The following is a 17,869-nucleotide window of genomic DNA, read 5'->3' on the forward strand; positions in this document are numbered from 1 at the left end:
AAGTAGTTTACAGCATTTACTTTATAAAAAATACTTTTCGTGATTGAGAGTGTGCAGATGGCATTTTTTTGTTATAAAATCGGCACATTCAATTTCTTTGGAATATTTTTTTTGGCACACTGTGCTCAGAAGGTTGCCTATCCCTGCATGTCCTTAAAAATATATTCATTTTATCTAGGCATGCAAATTAGTCATAAATCTTTTGTCAAGTTAGCCGCCACATGGTAGTGCTGCTAAATTTGAACTGGGTATCTAGGCATAACTGAACACTGGTTAACTAACCTCCACACCCCTCTCCCACCCCATAGCTGCATACTTGCTGAGTTCTTGAAGCTGCGCTCCACCGCAATGTCTTCTTTGTGTGGTTCAAGTTTGCCCAGTAGAAACCCATAGACTTCTATGAGGCTATCTACTGAGCATCCTCTGCATTGAAAGGAAACCCCATAGAAGACTATGTAGTATGTGTGGTTATATCTCACTTACTACTGAAATTTATAATTAAAGATGAAATTATATTTTAAATTATGTATATGTAAGATAAATGCTAGTAGCTTGATTGTAATGACTAAATATAGAGCAAAGCATGGAAATTGCAAAAAGCTGCATATTTCTTTTTATACGTCTCCCTCAGGAATGATTATAAAAGCATAAGAACTTGAATTTGAACCTGTCAACTGTAAAAATGCAGTAGATCACAGTGTTAAAGAACAGGCAGAGATAATGAAAAAAAAAATTAGTAAATGTAAGCTACCCATAGTAGAAAATCGTTAGTCTTCCAGTCTACTGTTATAGTATAAAAATGCCTAGAGCTCAGTGTCATGGTCAGGGGTCAGGCTCGGAAACCAGTAACTATAGCAGTAGAGTTACTCCCACCGACCAGAAGGATTGGTATACAAGCAGGTAACCCTTGCAAATAACGCAGGTTCACCTGACGTGCTGTCTAAGCACTAACTGGTGTTCACCAGAGCTCCTGATGGCGGAAATGAGTTTAGATGTGTGTTAGTATCAGGTCACTGTCCTCATGATCACCCAACCAGGAGGTGACCAAGCCAGGGTCCAGTAGCGAATATGGCAGGTAAGGATCAAACAAAAGCAGTGTTAGTAAACAAGACACAAGTTGGTAACAAGTAGTTGCAGGTTGAGATCAAGCTGAAGCGTAGTCGAGGAACAAGCCAAGGGTCAGTAACGAGTGGTAGTAAAGTTACGGATGGCAGCAGGAAAGACAAAAGCGAGATACTGGCTGGAGAGAGCACAATAATCTTGCAAACAGGAAGTGCAGAGATATGGTTTAAATCAGGAAGTTCAGAAGCAAAGAGTACAGGGTTCAAGACAAACAAGTTTCAAACAAGTTTCAAGGCAGAATCATTCAAGCAAATTGTCCAGGGAACTGTCCAGCATTCCAGCTGGCTCAGGAAGATGAGGCTGATTCAAATTCAGGCCCTGACACTCAGTGTTCGTGTTTAGTGATGCATTTGCCATAAGTAATTTTAAAGCAACAGAATAAGAGGGAGAAGTTCCCTAGCACAAGTGCTAAGTGCTAGTGTATCTAGATTTCACTAAGGCATTTGATACAGTCCCCCATAACGATAAATTTACAAATTAAGATATTTTGGCATTCATGAGATCATATGTACCTGGATAGAAAATTGGTTGCAGGAGTGTGTGAAGGTGGTGATTAATGGCATATTTTCCCAATGGTCTGGAGTTGTGAGCAGTGTACCCCAGGGCTCTGTCCTGGGACTAATTATGTTTAACATGTTCATAAACGATATAGAAGCTGGAATAAATAGTTAAATTTCATTGTTTTCTGATGATACAAAGCTAAGCAGGACAATACCTTCACAACGGTATATAGCAACTTTAGCAGAAAATCTAGTCAAAATATAGGGGTGGGCAGCTAAATGGCAGGTGAGGTTTAATATAGAAAAATTTAAAGTAATGCACTTGGGAGCTAAAAATATGAATGCCAGTTATTCGCTGGTGGGACTTCTGGGGGATTTAAGGATGGAAAAGGATCTGGGGGTTCTAGTAGTTATCAGACTCAACAATAGCATGCAATGCCAAGCTGGAGCAAGCAAGACCAGCAGACTCTTAGCTTGCATAAAAAAGGGTATGTACTCAAGCGATAAAACTATATTTATACCACTTTAAATAACTCTGATTCAGCCACATTTTGAGTTTGCGGTCCAGTTATGGTCACCAATCCTTAGGAAAGATGTGCTGGAACTGCAGAGAGTCCAGAGAAGGGCAACAAGGCTAATAAGGATCCTGAGGAGTTATGAGCAACACCTTCAAACACTAAATGTATTCTCCCGGGAGAAGAGACACTTTAGAGGGGATATGATCACAATATACAAATCTTTGAATGGTGATCTAGGATTGGAAAGAAACTATTTAACCTGTAGTCTCTAAATAAGACATGCAGCCACAAAAAAGGTTGAATAAGAAACGGTTCATAAGGGGTTCTTTACTGTTAGCCCTTGTACACACGAAATATCCGATTGGACCGTGTTGTCGGATAATCCGACCGTGTGTGGGCTCCATCGGACTTTTTCCGTCGGAATGTCCGACCAACAAAGTTTGAGAGCTGGATATAACATTTTCCGACAACATGATCCGATCGGACTTTGTCCACGCATACTGAGATCAAATTACGAGACCAAAGCTATTGGCTACTAGCCTGAACGTAGTCCCGTCATAATGAACGAACGTCATCACGCTCTGAACGACCGGATTTTGCAACACCAGTTTCGGACAAAATCCGTCTGAAAAAATCTGACGGATTTTGTTGTCGGAATGTCCTACCGCGTGTACAAGGGCTAAGAGTAGAAAGGATGTGAAACTTTCTTCTACAGTTGGTGGAGTGTAGACAAATGGAAAAAAAAAACATTTAGATTGGTTTATTTGTGAACACAATGTACGGGGATATTGAAAATGGTAGTGACACACACACACACACACACACACACACACTCAGGTTGAACTGATGGGCTGGTATCTTTATTCAACCTTACCAACTATGCAACTTTGAATTTCTCTTTTATCTGCTTAGATTGTTTTCAAGACCCTGTGAGACCCCCCTTGTTTGCACCCTGCACAGTATATCTACAGTTTTGTTTTTATTGTTTGCAATTCAATATGGTAAATCAACATACTGTATATTAATGGCCTTTCTTTGCACAGGTCACCCATGCCAAGATGGTGATTCTAAGTGTGTGTTGGCGGGCTGCTCTGAATCATGCGCCAATGACACCAACTGTGAAATACCTCAAAACAAAACCAACTGCAGTATGTAAATTTAATTCTACTACCATTATCTTTAAGTATAAATCAGGGCCAACAACTAAATGCAAGGTTGAAATGTATATATGATTACTGCTTTACCTGCAAAATTATTTCTGATTTTGGCCAGCCATTCTTGTGATATGTACACTGTTTCTAGCTTCTAGAACTACTCTTTTCTTTCCTATTTTAATATGATTACGCCCAAAGTCAGGTTTACTGCAGCCTAGTTTAGCGCCTTGTTCACTGGACTGAGTGAATTGATTCACTCTCCACTGTGGAGGTGGAGAGAAACTGTAGAAAGATGAATTGATTCATTAGGAACTTTGGATTCATTAACCACTTAAGCCCCGGACCAATTTGCAGCTTAAGGACCAGGCCCCTTTTTGCAATTCGGCACTGCGTCGCTTTAACTGACAATTGCGCGGTTGTGCGACGTGGCTCCCAAACAAAATTGGCGTCCTTTTTTTCCCACAAATAGAGTTTTCTTTTGGTGGTATTTGATCACCTCTGCGTTTTTTATTTTTTGCGTTATAAACAAAAATAGAGCGACAATTTTGAAAAAAATTCAATATTTTTTACTTTTGCTATATTAAATATCCCCAGAAAATATATAAAAAAAAATTTTTTTTCCTCAGTTTAGGCCGATACTTATTCTTATACATATTTTTGGTAAAAAAATCGCAATTAGCGATTATTGATTGATTTGCGCAAAAGTTATAGCATAGGCTGGAGCCACGTCGCATGACCGCGCAATTGTCAGTTAAAGCGACGCTGTGCTGAATCTCAAAAAGTAGTCTGGTCTTAAGCCAGCAAAATGGTCCGGTCTGAAAGTGGTTAAAGTTAAACCTCTTTTCTTCTAATTTTAATGAGTGGCCACGTGTCTTGTTAAACTCCCTTCTGCAAAAAAGTTTTTCCCTATTGTGGGGTCACCAGTACGGTATTTGTAAATTGAAATCATATCCCCTCTCAAGCGCCTCTTCTCCAGAGAGAATAAGTTCAATGCTCGCAACCTTTCTTCATAACTAATGTCCTTGAGACCCTTTATTAGCTTTATTGCCCTTCTTTGTACTTTCTGCATTTCCAGTACATCCTTTCTGAGGACTGGTGCCCAGAACTGGACAGCATACTCAAGTTGTGGCCAGACCAGAGTCTTGTAGAGTGGAAGAATAATTGCTTTATCCCTGGAGTTAAATCCCTTTTTTAATGCATGCCAATATTCTGTTTGCTTTGTTAGCAACGGCTTGGCATTGCATGCCATTGCTGAGCCTATCATCTACTAGGACCCCCCGGTCCTTTTCCATCCTAGATTCTCCCAAAGGTTCTCCACCTAGTGTATAGATTACATTCATATTTTTGCCACCCAAATGCATTATTTAAAAATTTTCTACATTAAACCTCATTTGCCATGTAGTTTCACACTCCATTAATTTGTTCAGATCTTCTTGCAAGGCTTCTACATCCTACGGAGAAGTTATTGCCCTGTTTAGCCAAGTATCGTCCACAAATACAGAGATTGAACTGTTTACTCTATCCTCCAGGTTGTTTATGAACAAATTAAACAGGATTGGTCCCAGCACAGAACCCTGTGGAACCACACTACCCACCCCTGACCATTCCGAGTACTCCCCATTTATCACCACCCTCTGAATTCACCCTTGTAACTAGTTTTCAATCCATGTACTTACCCTATGGTCCATGCCAATGGACCTTATTTTGTACAGTAAATGTCTATGGGGAACTGTGTCAAATGCTTTTGAAAAATCCATATACACCACATCTACGGGCCTTCCTTTATGTAGATGGAAACTCCTTTATTTAGATGATTTAGATAATGATGCTAATGGTACTGTTTTCATTACTAAAATCTTGTATATATACCCTTATCATCCCCTCCAAGAGCTTGCATACTATTGATGATAGGCTACCTGGTCTGTAATTCCCAGGGATGTATTTTTGGGCCCCATTTAAATATTGGTGCTACATTGGATTTTCTCCAATCCACTGGCACCATTCCAGTCAGTAGACTGTCAGTAAAAATTAAGAACAATGATCTGGGAATTACATGACTGAGTTCACCAAGTACCCTCAGGTGCAAGCCATCTGGGCCCAGTGATTTATTAATGTTAAGTCTCCCAAGTCTAATTCTGTCCTCTGTTAGCCATGAGGGTGCTTCCTGTGATGTGTCACAAGGATAAACACTGCAGTTTTGGTTACTGAAGCCCCCCAATTCCCTCATGAAGACTGAGGAGAAGAATAAATTCAACACCTTTGCCATCTCCCCATCCTTTATAACCACATGTCCTTCCTCATTCTTTATGGTCTGTCCTTCCTTTTTTACTGTTTACATACTTAACCACTTGCTTACTTGGCACTTAAACCCCCCTCCTGCCCAGACCAATTTTCAGCTTTCAGCACTGATGCACTTTGAATGACAATTACGCGATCATACAACACTGTACCCAAATGAAATTTTTATCATTTTTTTCCCCACAAATAGAGCTTTCTTTTGGTGGTTTTTAATTACAGCTGGGAGTTTTATTTTTTGCTAAACAAACAAAAAAAGATGCAAAATAAAAAAAAATAAAAAATCATGTTTCATAGTTTGTTATAAAATTTAGCAAACAGGTCATTTTTCTCCTTCATTGAAATGCGCTGATGAGGCGGCACTGGTGGGCACTGATAGACTGCACTGGTGGGCACTGATAGGCACAGTTAAGGCGGCACTAATAGGCCCAGATAAGGCGGCACCGATAGGCACAGATAAGGCAGTACTGATAGGCACAGATAAAGTGGCACTGATGGGCAAAGATGGGCACAGATAAGATGGCACGGATGGGTGGCACGGATGGGTGGCATGGATGGGTGGCACTAAGGGGCACTGATAGGTACCACTCATAGATGGGACTGATGGGCACTGATAGGTGGCTCTGATAGGTGGCACTGATGGGCGGCACTGATGGGCGGCACTGATGGGCACTGGTAGATGACACTGATGGGCACGGATATGTGGCACCGGGGTGCAGCACTGTTGTTGAGGCAGATTGTGGGCACTGATAGGTGGCTCTGTGGGCACTGATAGGAGGCACTGTGGGCACTGATGGGTGGCACTGTGGGTACTGATGGGTGGCACTGGGGGCACTGATGGGGGGCACTTTTTTAATATTTAGGTGGCACTGGCAGGGGGCAGGTGGGCACTGATGAGCTGGCCGTGATCGGGACTGAAGTCCATCTCACGGCTGTCGGCGATCGGCTTTTTTTTTTTTTAAAAATGGCCGATTCCCGGCTCTGTTGTGTCACATGATCAGCTGTCATTGGCTGACAGCTGATCACGTGGTAAGGGGTCGGGATCGACCCCTTGCTCTGATCCGTGATCAGGCGAGTCTCATAGACTCGCTGATCACAGAGCGTGCCGCGCGCACCACTCTAAGGGCGCGCAGGCCGCTCGTGCACGGGACGATGTCAATAGACGTCGTCCCGGCAAAGCAGGTCCGCGCTGTAGCCGTCATTCGGCTATAGCGCTGATCTCTAGTGGTTAAAGAATTTCTTGTGATTTTTTTTGCTCTCCTCCACTATGTTTTTCGTGTTCTATCTTAGCCGCCCTAATTTCACACTGTCAGGGCTGGCTTAGCCCTTCCTTCTCAGGGCTGGTTGCTCTGCTGTCGGCTAATTGCCAGCTCTGATCTCTCTCCACAGTTACCCAGCTATTCCTGATCCTGCTTGTCTGACCTGCCTATTTAAGGCTGTCCAGCTCACTTCATCTCTGCCTTCGCCTTGGTCACATCACAAGAAACCATCTCCTGCATTCCTGTTTAAAGACTGGCTGGCTGACATCTCTTCTGGCTCCTTATCCTGCTTGCTGTTCCTCTACTTGGATCCCTGACTTCTGGCCTAGCTGACTACCCGATTTGGTTACTGAATTCTGGCCTGGCTGACTACTCAATCTGGTTACTGGACTCAGGCTGTGCTTTGACTACGCTTACTCTATTTACCTTTTTCATTTTTTATTAATAAAAAATTTAATTGTACTTCTGTCTCAGTCTGGTTCATGGTTTCTGACAGTAGATACCAGAACAGGCCATTATGAGTATCTGGTAATGCCTTTTGGCCTTTGTAATGCCCCAGCAGTTTTCCAGGAATTTATTAATGATGTTCTCTGAGATTTGTTGCAGTTATGTGTGGTGGTTTATCTCGATGATATCCTTATATTTTCCAAGTCCCTGGAGAACCACCACACAGATGTCTGGAGAAGTGTGAGTTCCATCGTGAGCAGGTTATATTCCTGAGTGTAATTTCCACTGCTGGTTTTTCGATGGACCCAGAGAAACTTTTGGCAGTCCTACAGTGGCCTCAACCCATGGGTTTACATCCTCTGCAGCATTTCCTGGGCTTTGCCAACTACTATCAGTAGTTTATTTGTAACTTCTCGTGTCTGGTCAAGCCCCTGACTGATTAGGAGGAGGGAGAGATTGTCTATTGTCAGAAACCATGAACCAGACCGAGACAGAAGTACAATTAAATCACACTTGTTTATTAATAAAAAATAAAAAGGTAAATAGTGTAAGCGTAGTCAAAGCATAGCCAGAGTCCAGTAACCGGATTGAGTATTCAGCCAGGCCAGAGTTCAGTAACTAAATCGGGTAATCAGCCAGGCCAGAAGTCAGGAATCCAAGTAGAGGAACAGCAAGCAGGATAAGGAGCCAGAAGAGCTGTCAGCAAGTCAGCCTTTAAACAAGAATGCAGGAGATGCTTTCTTGTGATGTGACCAAGGCGAAGGCAGAGATGAAGTGAGCTGGACAGCCTTAAGTAGGCAGGTCAGATGGGCAGGATCAGGAACAGCTGGGTAACTGTGGAGAGAGATGAGAGCTGGCAATTAGCCGACAGCTGAGCAGCCAGCCCTGACACACCTTTGGATTTCTTGTTGCATTCTTTATAAAGTTTGAATGCTGATGATGATCCCTTAACCTGGTATTTTTTTGAAGACCTCCTCTTTTGCTTTTATATGAATTTTTACATTGGCGTTAAGCCACCCAGGACTTTTGTTTGCTCTTTTAAATGTATTACCCAATGGGATGCACTAGCTAATGCCCTTATTTAGTATGCTCTTAAAGTAAACCCATCTCTCCTCTGTGTTTTTTGTTCCTAAGATTTTATCCCAATTTATTTCTTATAGTAAGGTTTGTAGTTTAGGCAAGTTGGCTCTTTTGAAATTCAGTGTTTTTGTATTTCCCTGATTTCCACATCCGTGATCAGGTCTGTATTTTTGCCAATCAGTAGATCTAGTAACGCTTTATTTCTAGTTGGTGCATCTACCATCTGACCCATGAAATTGTCCTGCAAGACATTTAGGAACTGGCAAGCCTTAGATGAATGTGTGGTTTCCTCCGCCCAGTCTGTCTGGATAATTAAAATCCTCCATTGTGAGAACACTGCCCATCCTTGCTGCTAATTCATTGTGTGATAGGAGGTCCGCCTCCCCCTTCTCCCTCAGGTTAGGGGGCCTACAGCATACTCCCAGTAATATTTTCCCCTTCACTTCATCCCTTTGGAGCTCTACCCATAAGGATTCCAACTCCTCCCTAGCTCCCTTAGTGATGTCATCTCTCACATTCACTTGTACATTATTCTTGATATACAGGCATACCCCTACCCCTTTTCTACCCTCTCTATCTCTGTGATAAAGGGTATACCCTTGAATGGTTGTTAGCCAATCATGAGAGCTGTTATACCAAGTCTATGAAATTCAAACAAAATTCGAATCCACCTCGTGCAACAGTATATCTAGTTCACCCATCTTGTGAACTAAAAAAGAAAATATTTTCTGCCTCTTGCTTGACTCCACATTATCTAACCCTGCCATTTACCCAACTACTAATAAATGTTCAGAGGGAACTCCTTTTAAATATGATGGTAAACTGTTTCTTGTTGTAAAAAGAATATTTCTCTTAAATAGGCATTTCCTGAAGTAATAAATTACAGTTCTGTGTTCTTTTGCAAATGGATTTTGACCATATGATTTACTGCCTCCTTGTAAACTACACACGCCTGAGTTATGCAATAGCACCGAGTACTGAGTCACTCATGAAAGAAAGCAGTTGCACAGATTTAGGACAGAAAACTCCAGCCGTGAAAATAACATGGTTCCTGGGACCTTTCCTCCTCAATGGACTGGAATCATCTGCAGAAACAGCTGTGATGCAGAACACAAATAGGCCTTTCCTAAATATTACACATATTTGCTGCATCTGTGAAGTGTGACTAGAGCAAGTAAACTTTGTTCTAAAGCATTTGAGGCTGGGGATTATTATAGCAAAAGTTCTTAATTAAAACATTTTCTACTTATGAATCCAAAACCCCACTCCACGCTAGTTATTTTGAATGTTGTGAATCTTCTAACAAGCAACTTCTAAAAGAATCACACTGCTACTACAAATAACTCCCACATACAATTCTAACAATTGATTAAGTGAATACTAAATTAATATATGATTATTATTATTATACAGGATTTATATAGCGCCGACAGTTTATGCAGCACTTTACAATATAGAGGGGGGGGGGGGAGCACAATTACAGAACAGTTCAATACAGAAGGAACAGGAGGGCCCTGCTCGTAGAGCTTACATTCTAAAGGGAGGGGGTGGTAGTACAAAAGACAAAAGGTAATAGATGCGGGGTTACTATTTACTAGTGTGTGTGTGTGTGTGTGTGTGTGTGTGTATATATATATATATATATATATATATATATATATATATATATATATATATATCTATATATACATATATATATATATATATATATATATATATAGGCCAGTAGGGTGGCCTGAATTTATGGGAGGAGTCCGGGGGGTATTTAAGCAGCCCACTCATCTGTGGTCTTTGTCAGTTTCCGGTGCACAATCTGTTACGTCTCTAGGCCGACTCTTCCAACTCATTCGTTGTTTGTGAGTTGCGTGTCTGAACTTTCAGAGGCTTTCGGTTCTCTGTTCGTGGTTTTCCTAGATCGTGTCTTGCCCAAACTGTCACAGGTAGGATTCGTATATCATTTCATTCATTTCACGCATCGTTGTTTGCCAGATACCCCTGGTCACCAAAAGCCTTATTTTAGCCTTGTGCAAAACCACAAACTTGTTGCTCAGTTTGTGAGCACAAACACCGAGCCATTTTTCATCAGTTTCATTAGTACATTCTCGCACCTTTTTGTTTCACACCACGTAGTAGGCCCATTTCACTTAAACACACTGTCTATCATTTCAGTTATTTTAGTTCTCACTACCATCCGGTCCGAATCTAGTTGCATCAACGACTCACCGGTTAGTCCCAGCTAGTTTTGTTATCTCATTTCATGTCATGCTCCACAGTCCGTTCGTTGTCTGTCGCAAATTGCAGCGCACTGATCCATGCCTCTATCATGGCACGTCATTTAATTTGTTACATTTCGCATACCCTGCACTTCGATTTAAATCCAGTCACGTTTGTGACACACCGATTTGTGTCGACTAGTGCTAGTTATTCCATCTTATGCATTTCACGCTCCACAGTCAGGTTAGTTATCAGTCGCAAATTGTGGCACACCGATTTGTGACTCTGTAATGGGAAATCATTTAATTTGTTATGCCCTGTACAAACGACCAGCTTCCCCGTCAGAATAAACTCTGAAGGTTTTTCCGACAGAGTTCTGACAGAATTCCACTGAAACTGTCTTGCGCACACATGATCACACCAAAGTCCGACCGTCAAGAACACGGTGATGTACAACACGTACGACGGGACTAGAAAAAGGAAGTTCAATAGCCAGTAGCCAATAGCTTCCGTCTTGCACTTGCTTCAGAGCTTACATCGTTTTTGGTCCATCGGGCATACAGATGAGCAGTTTTCCCGATAGGAATTAACTATTTATTGTTAAAATATTTAGAACATGTTCTATTTCTAGGTCCGTCATAATCTTCGACTAAAAAGGCAGATGGGGCATACACACAATCGGAATGTACGATGAAAAGCTTCCGTCTGACTTTTTCTGTCGGACGTTCCGCTCGTGTGTACACGGCATTATATTTCACATACCCTTCACTCTGATTCGAATTCAAGCGCATCTGCGACGCACTAGTTCAACTCGCGTTAGCCATTATTTCCTGTTCCACAGACAGGTTTGCTGTCTGTTGCTATCGCTACACACCGATTTGTGCCTCTTTCATGGAAAATCATTTAATTTGTTACATTTCACATACCCTTCACCCCCATTTCGAATCCATATCGACTTGTGTTAGCCATTATTTGTCGCAACTGCGGCACACCGATTTGTGTTTCTGTTACAGCAATCATTCCATTTGTCTCATATACCCGTCACTCCGATTCAAACCCAGTCGCATCTACAACACAATGATTCGTGTCAACATGTACTAGTCATTCCGTCTCATGCATTCCAGGCTCCGCAGTCCAGTTTGTTATCAGTTGCAAATTGCGGCACACTGATTTGGGCCTCTGTCATGGCAAATCATTTCATTTGTTACATTAACATTTGCATCTGCAATGCACCAATTCATAGCGACTCGTTCTAGTCATTTCATCTCATTTCAGTCCATGCTCCACAGTCCGGTTCTTTGCCAGTGTCATGGCAAACATTTCATTCCTTCATTTCACATACCCTTCACTATGATTTAAGTTAAGGCACCCTGATTCATGTCACCATCACTTCAATCAATCAGTGGTCTCATTTTGTATATTGTCTCATGTTCTCCTTAGGTCCGGCAGTCGCTTCTTGTTGGGTCATTCGTCCATTTTTGTTTCTTTTATTCCGTCATACGCTCTACTGTTGTTCAATGTCGGTCGCCTCAGCAATGCAACAGTTCACTTTTAAATTCAGGTCACTGTATGATTTGTCATGCCATTGACAGACACCCCTCAGTACGGCTCACTCTACGGTCCAGTTTGAATCCAGTCGCAACAAGGCATGTTGACCCACATAGCTTCAGACCAACTGTTCTTAAAGTAGTTTTCCTTCAAATTCCATTCATGGTTTCAAATTAGTTTGTTTAACCATTGTTCACCTCCCAATAAGGTTTCCCTTGCATTTGCTATAAACGCATCTCAAAGTCACACAGTCACTCATTCACCTTCTAATGTCATAGATCCACTCTCCGTTGTCCGTCTGTCATTTCTCCTCTAGGTCAGTCACGTTCAGGTAGTTCCATCCTGCACCAGGTTGAACGTTATTCCCCCAGGTTCCAGTCGACTGAGCTTTCGACTTAAAAAAACAGGACTTTGCAACTAGGGCACAAGTCAGCCAGAGCCATGGCCAATATCGTTAACAAGGGCAGATTTAAGTCGCTCCCTGTTATGTCCTTCCTACGCAGGCTCATACAATTATCCCTGCAACATCACTTCAGTGTACACTGCACATAAATTTCAGTAAAGTACAAGGTCGCAACAGATGCACTGTCCCGTTTTAACTTTATTTAATCTTTCAGCAGAAACCCGGAGCCAACCCAACACCATCTCTTTTCCCACCTTGGTCTCAGCTGACATTGGGTTAAAGCAGTACCCTCACAGCGCGACCCAGCTCACCAATCAATCCTTATCCTGCAACACACTCAAGGCTTACCACACGCTTGGAACGCCTTCTGCAAGTTTTCTGGCATCCTGCCCCGCAGAAACGTTAACAGACACTAAGCACATACTAGCTTTCATTTCATATTGCCACACTCAATTGGCTCTATCACACAACACCATCGGACTATATTTAGCCAGCATCCAACACTTCCTGGCCTTGCAGGATCTCACAAAGCCATCCTCCTTTGCAACCCATACAATCCAAGCTATTTCCACGTGGCATTCAGAAGCAGCAGCCCAAAGCCAACTCCAAACGCTTGCCCATCACGAGTACCATCTTCAGAGACATGTCGTACATCCTCTCTCATTCCCCATTTGGCTTTCTTCCTAGCTTGGTCATTCAAGCGGCCATCTACCTGGCCTACTACGACTTCTGCGGCCTAAGTGAGTTTACTAGCAATAGCCCTGCCGGTCAGGTACTCTGTAGACATCACCTGGCTGGCTCCAAGATCATTTTATTCTCAACATCGCAGTATCCAAAACCCAGCAATCTGACCCTGGAGATCGACATACATCTTTTCAAGACAACAGTAAATAACACTAAACAAATAAAGAGCTCTCAACCCTACCTGAATGATTTTTCCCCCTTTTTTGGTATACCGAGCAGCAGACCAGGGCACACTTCAGAAAAAAATTCAGAAGGGAAATTTGATAGTGTAATTTCCATTCAGGTGTTGTTGCACAGGTTACTTCTAAAGAGAAGCAATGCACTCAGAGGATTTATTAATAACTGATGATAACAAATAAGGAATAATTCCCCCCCCCCCCCCCAGGAATTTGAAATATATTAAGCTTACCTAAAAAAGAATTTCTGTACAAATATTCATCAAGTGGCCTACCTAGTGCTGTGCAAGGGAGAAGTTACATCACCTCTGTGGTCATGTGACAGTGCCCAGGCCAAGCAAAATATAAAATCTTAAAAATAACCTTTTTTCCAGGCATTTGGAAACTAAACATTTATTGTGCTGTATTAGTGAAGTTTACTGATTAGTCTTTTTCCTTTGGAAATATATTGTTATTTATCAAGACCATTTTTTTCCTTTTCTTTTTCACGTTGCTAAAACTTTAGGTCAATGTGAACCAATAACTCTGGAGCTGTGTATGAATCTCCCCTATAATCATACACATTTCCCAAATTACCTTGGCCACAGGACTCAGAAAGAAGCCTCCATAAGCTGGGAGTCCTCTCTGTTTCCAGCTCTGGTTCAGACCAACTGCTACAAGTACCTCATGTACTTTGCTTGCACTATCTTGGTACCAAAGTGTGAACTTGAGTTAAACCAGCGGATACCACCCTGCAGGTGATGATGCCTTTTAACAATAATGTTTCAGTGTTTGAATATATTGTACCTAATATTTGGGGGTAAGATAGAGCCTCCTGTTATCCCATGTTATGAGACTCCTTCCATTAAAAATTAAACTGACATTAATTGTGCTGTGGCTTATCAAAATCAGTGCATGGACAGGAGGGGTTAGAAACATAGAAGAGTGACAGCAGAAAAAGACAAAGTGGTCAATTGATGCTGTCCCGTTATTTTTTTTACTTTAACTTTCTTCTGTCTGAGTATAGTTGTGGGTTTATCCCAAGCAAATTTGAATCCACTTACTGACTCACTACCTCTGCTGGAAGCCTATTTCAAGCTTTATTCCATCTAGTTCTAAGTTAACTACTCTTTTGGTACAATAATACTTTCTAAGATTAGTTTTGGCCTCAGAGTTTTGTATACTCTGACAAATGTATCTCTTAATTCATTGGTACAGGCAGCTTTATGCAACACCTGTGGCTCTCAGGTGGCAAAATATGGCCTTATTTTTTGTATATGCCCCAGTATAGTCGTGTCCCTAAGCTCTTGCATGCAATATAGGATTTCAGGATTTGAGCAATGGGTGTCCTGACTTTGATGCCAACATTGGCTGTGACAATGCAAATGATGGGGCAATGACAGCAGGATTGGGGAACCAAGTGTAAACACACGAATGTTAGGCAGTGCAGTATCATTTAATACAAGCATGGTACCCCTGACCCACACCTACCTTATTATGTAATCCAACCCAGCCAAAATGTTTCCTATTGCCATGTTCCCAAAATAATGAAACTCTGACAGATTTAACTCTTCCTAATTAAAAAATAAATTTTTGGTGAAATTGAGCTTTAGGAGGAATTTGTTCCCATTTTTGTTGTACCAAAAAAAAAAAAAAAAAAGACCCTTATCCGTGCATGTAGCCTGGCTGGCCAGAAAAAAGAAGGCAGCAAGCTTGGACCTCCTCCCACATGCTGGAGAAGTACCCTAGTGTATGCGTGTGTTTATTTATTTTAAAGTACCCATATATATATATTCTCCTGGGAGGGTGGATATTTCAGATAAAGAGGGATTCTAGATTCCATTATAAGTTCACCACATTTATTACCCCCATATCCTTCTTGAGGCCTTGAATGTGAGGCAGAGGGCCTTGATCCTTAACACTGGGAGAAGGTGTCTTGTAAGTGGGAGACACTTTGCTGCCCTTTCCTTAAAAGATACCCCCAATGTTTAAAGGTATATGGCCTAGTCTGGTACCGAAAGGGAGGGTCACATATTTCTTTCCTGATCTCCTAGGCCACATGCCTGGATAAGCGTCTGTAGTGGAATTTTAGGGGCACCCCACGCCACCCTGCCCCCCACCCCCCAACGCAAACACACATTTTTTAATGTATGCTGTCATTTTTAAAGGACAATATTGCACTGTTCTGTAATGCATCATGTGGCTTAAAGACATCCAGCAAGCATGTTATTTAAAGGATTTGTGTGTTTTTAATGTTGCCACTAAGCCACATGAACAATATTAGAAAAAAAAGATTTGCATGTGCTTTACGGCAGTTCCCAGCTCCTCCTGCCCTTTTCAACAATAGCTTGTTGGTCTCAAAAATGGTCATAAAAATAACCTTGTGGACTTCATGCTGGGTTTGGTGAACCTAGCAAGGTTGACTCCATGCTAATGAGCACATAGGAGGTCCATTGGAAGCAGTGGGTATCTGAGGACACAACTGCATTGAGGCGCAAGGATAAAGCTGGTATAGGTAACCTTGGAGTGAATTATGTATAGAGGAATGATTTAAGAGGGACAGTTGATCAATCTGTAATGTAACTCCTGCCACATCACAACACAAATACAGGGTTGTCTCACTTTCTTTATAAAAAGTATTTTAAATAGTGGATGGAGAAACTTGCCATGACCACATTACATACATTTTTTTTATACAGGAGTTAGTGTTATGAAGGAATGTAAATGCTCAATGTGCATTTATTTATGCCTTCCCAGATCACTTTGTGAGCATTCGAAAGAGCGATGTGAAACTGTATTGGGTATTGTTGGACTACAATGGCCAGAGGATACAGACTGCAGTCAGTTTCCTGATGAGAAGTCAGATAATCAGACTTGTCTTATGCCTGATGAGGATGTTGAAGGTATATTTTAATTTTCAAATATTGTGGCATACATTTCATTATGGAAGTATGCATTTGGGTGAATATGTTTTACATGGGTGTAAAAAATCCCATTTTAGAGAGAGTACTGCACTCAATTTAAAGATGTAGCATTTCCAATGCATTACTGATATGAACAAGATAATAGCATATAAATAAAAAGTAACACATACATTACATAGTGTATACAGTATGTTTAATAAATCTCTTTATTATCAATAAACTAATATACAGACAAAAGCATGTATCTAAAACTGTCATTGGGGTTGCTATAACGTTGATCTGGATTGTAGTTTAGTTAAGTACACATAAGTGCAATAAAGTATTGTAAGTTTTTTTTTGTTTCTTTTTGGGGGGTCTGTGTTCCATCAATAGACTAGTCCCTTCCTCGCCTGTTACAGGGCATTACTGTGGTATGAAATGAGGTAAAATCCAAAGTGGGAACACAAACATCAGTAATAAGCCAAAAGAGGTTATAGTTTTTTGCCATCTAATTAATAAAAACTGGGACCACAGACAGCAAAAAAGACCTGACAGGTGTTCTAGCCATTCCTTACTGTATGGAGAATTATAAATAAAAGGGTTCTTTATAGATTCACTGTAATCATGCCTCAAGGTAACGATGGACATGTAAATATCATTGCATATACCTTCACCAGTAATGGTCTGCGTGGCAGGGGGATGTTTTAAAGGGATTCTGTGTAAAGCAAGTGTGTATCAAGCCATTCGAACTAATGTGATTTTGAGATGCCGACAACACTAAGCAGACATCAGAAAGGTACGGTAAGAAGTTATTTGTGTACTAGACCTTTTTTCTTATCAGGTTTAGACCAGCAATAAATAGCGAAGGACACAACACCCTCTAATTTTTTGCCGGTTTCCTTAGTGACACTCTTTGTGAAGGCAGGGAATCAAAGTAATCAGCTCCCTAAATCATATTTATTATCCTTATATGCTAAACTTTAATGAGTGGTGTAAACAGGGAAATTGAGTTGCTACAGTGACACAGCTGGAATGTTTCAAAAATAGCAATGCTCCTTGTGATTTAATCTTATCTTCTGTTCCTTCAGAATGTTCACCCAGTCATTTCAAGTGCCTCTCTGGCCGCTGTATCTTGGCATCCAGGAGATGTGATGGAGAGGCGGACTGCGAAGATGACAGTGATGAAGCAAACTGTGGTATGTAACAACCTGACTGCATGGACCGTATTTGGGCAACTGACTGTCAAAATAGACTTCTTGTGATAAAAGATGTTTCAGTATACAAGGTTCACTCCACATAATATTTAGTGCCATACGTGTTACATACAACAACTCTGCTACCTGTTCCTGTACTCCTGAACATACTATTTGCCTCTGGAAGGGGAGCTATACCCTTGACCACTGCATTTGCTGGTGATAGAAGATCTATATTCCTCAGCACCATGGTAGTGCACCTATATGCTTGAGCACAGCATTTGCCTATGCTAGTGGAGCTTTACACCAGTGAGCACAGCTTTTGTCCATGGTA

The 17,869-nt window shown here is 41.4% G+C and overlaps 1 protein-coding gene across 1 annotated transcript in view; it reads left to right on the top strand.

Annotated features, from left to right (window-relative positions):
- CORIN (corin, serine peptidase) overlaps positions 1-17,869 on the top strand; it is a 377,616-nt gene that overhangs the window by 284,505 nt on the left and 75,242 nt on the right. The window contains exons 10-13 of the mRNA XM_077477533.1: positions 3,184-3,288; positions 13,966-14,197; positions 16,197-16,342; positions 17,431-17,538. Coding sequence (XP_077333659.1) covers positions 3,184-3,288; positions 13,966-14,197; positions 16,197-16,342; positions 17,431-17,538 — 591 coding nt within the window. The remainder of the gene's footprint in view (positions 1-3,183; positions 3,289-13,965; positions 14,198-16,196; positions 16,343-17,430; positions 17,539-17,869) is intronic.

The sequence above is a fragment of the Lithobates pipiens genome, unplaced genomic scaffold, assembly GCF_037356315.1.
Source record: "Lithobates pipiens isolate NorthernLeopardFrog02 unplaced genomic scaffold, aLitPip1_a1.2 Scaffold_13, whole genome shotgun sequence".
NCBI lineage: Eukaryota > Metazoa > Chordata > Amphibia > Anura > Ranidae > Lithobates > Lithobates pipiens.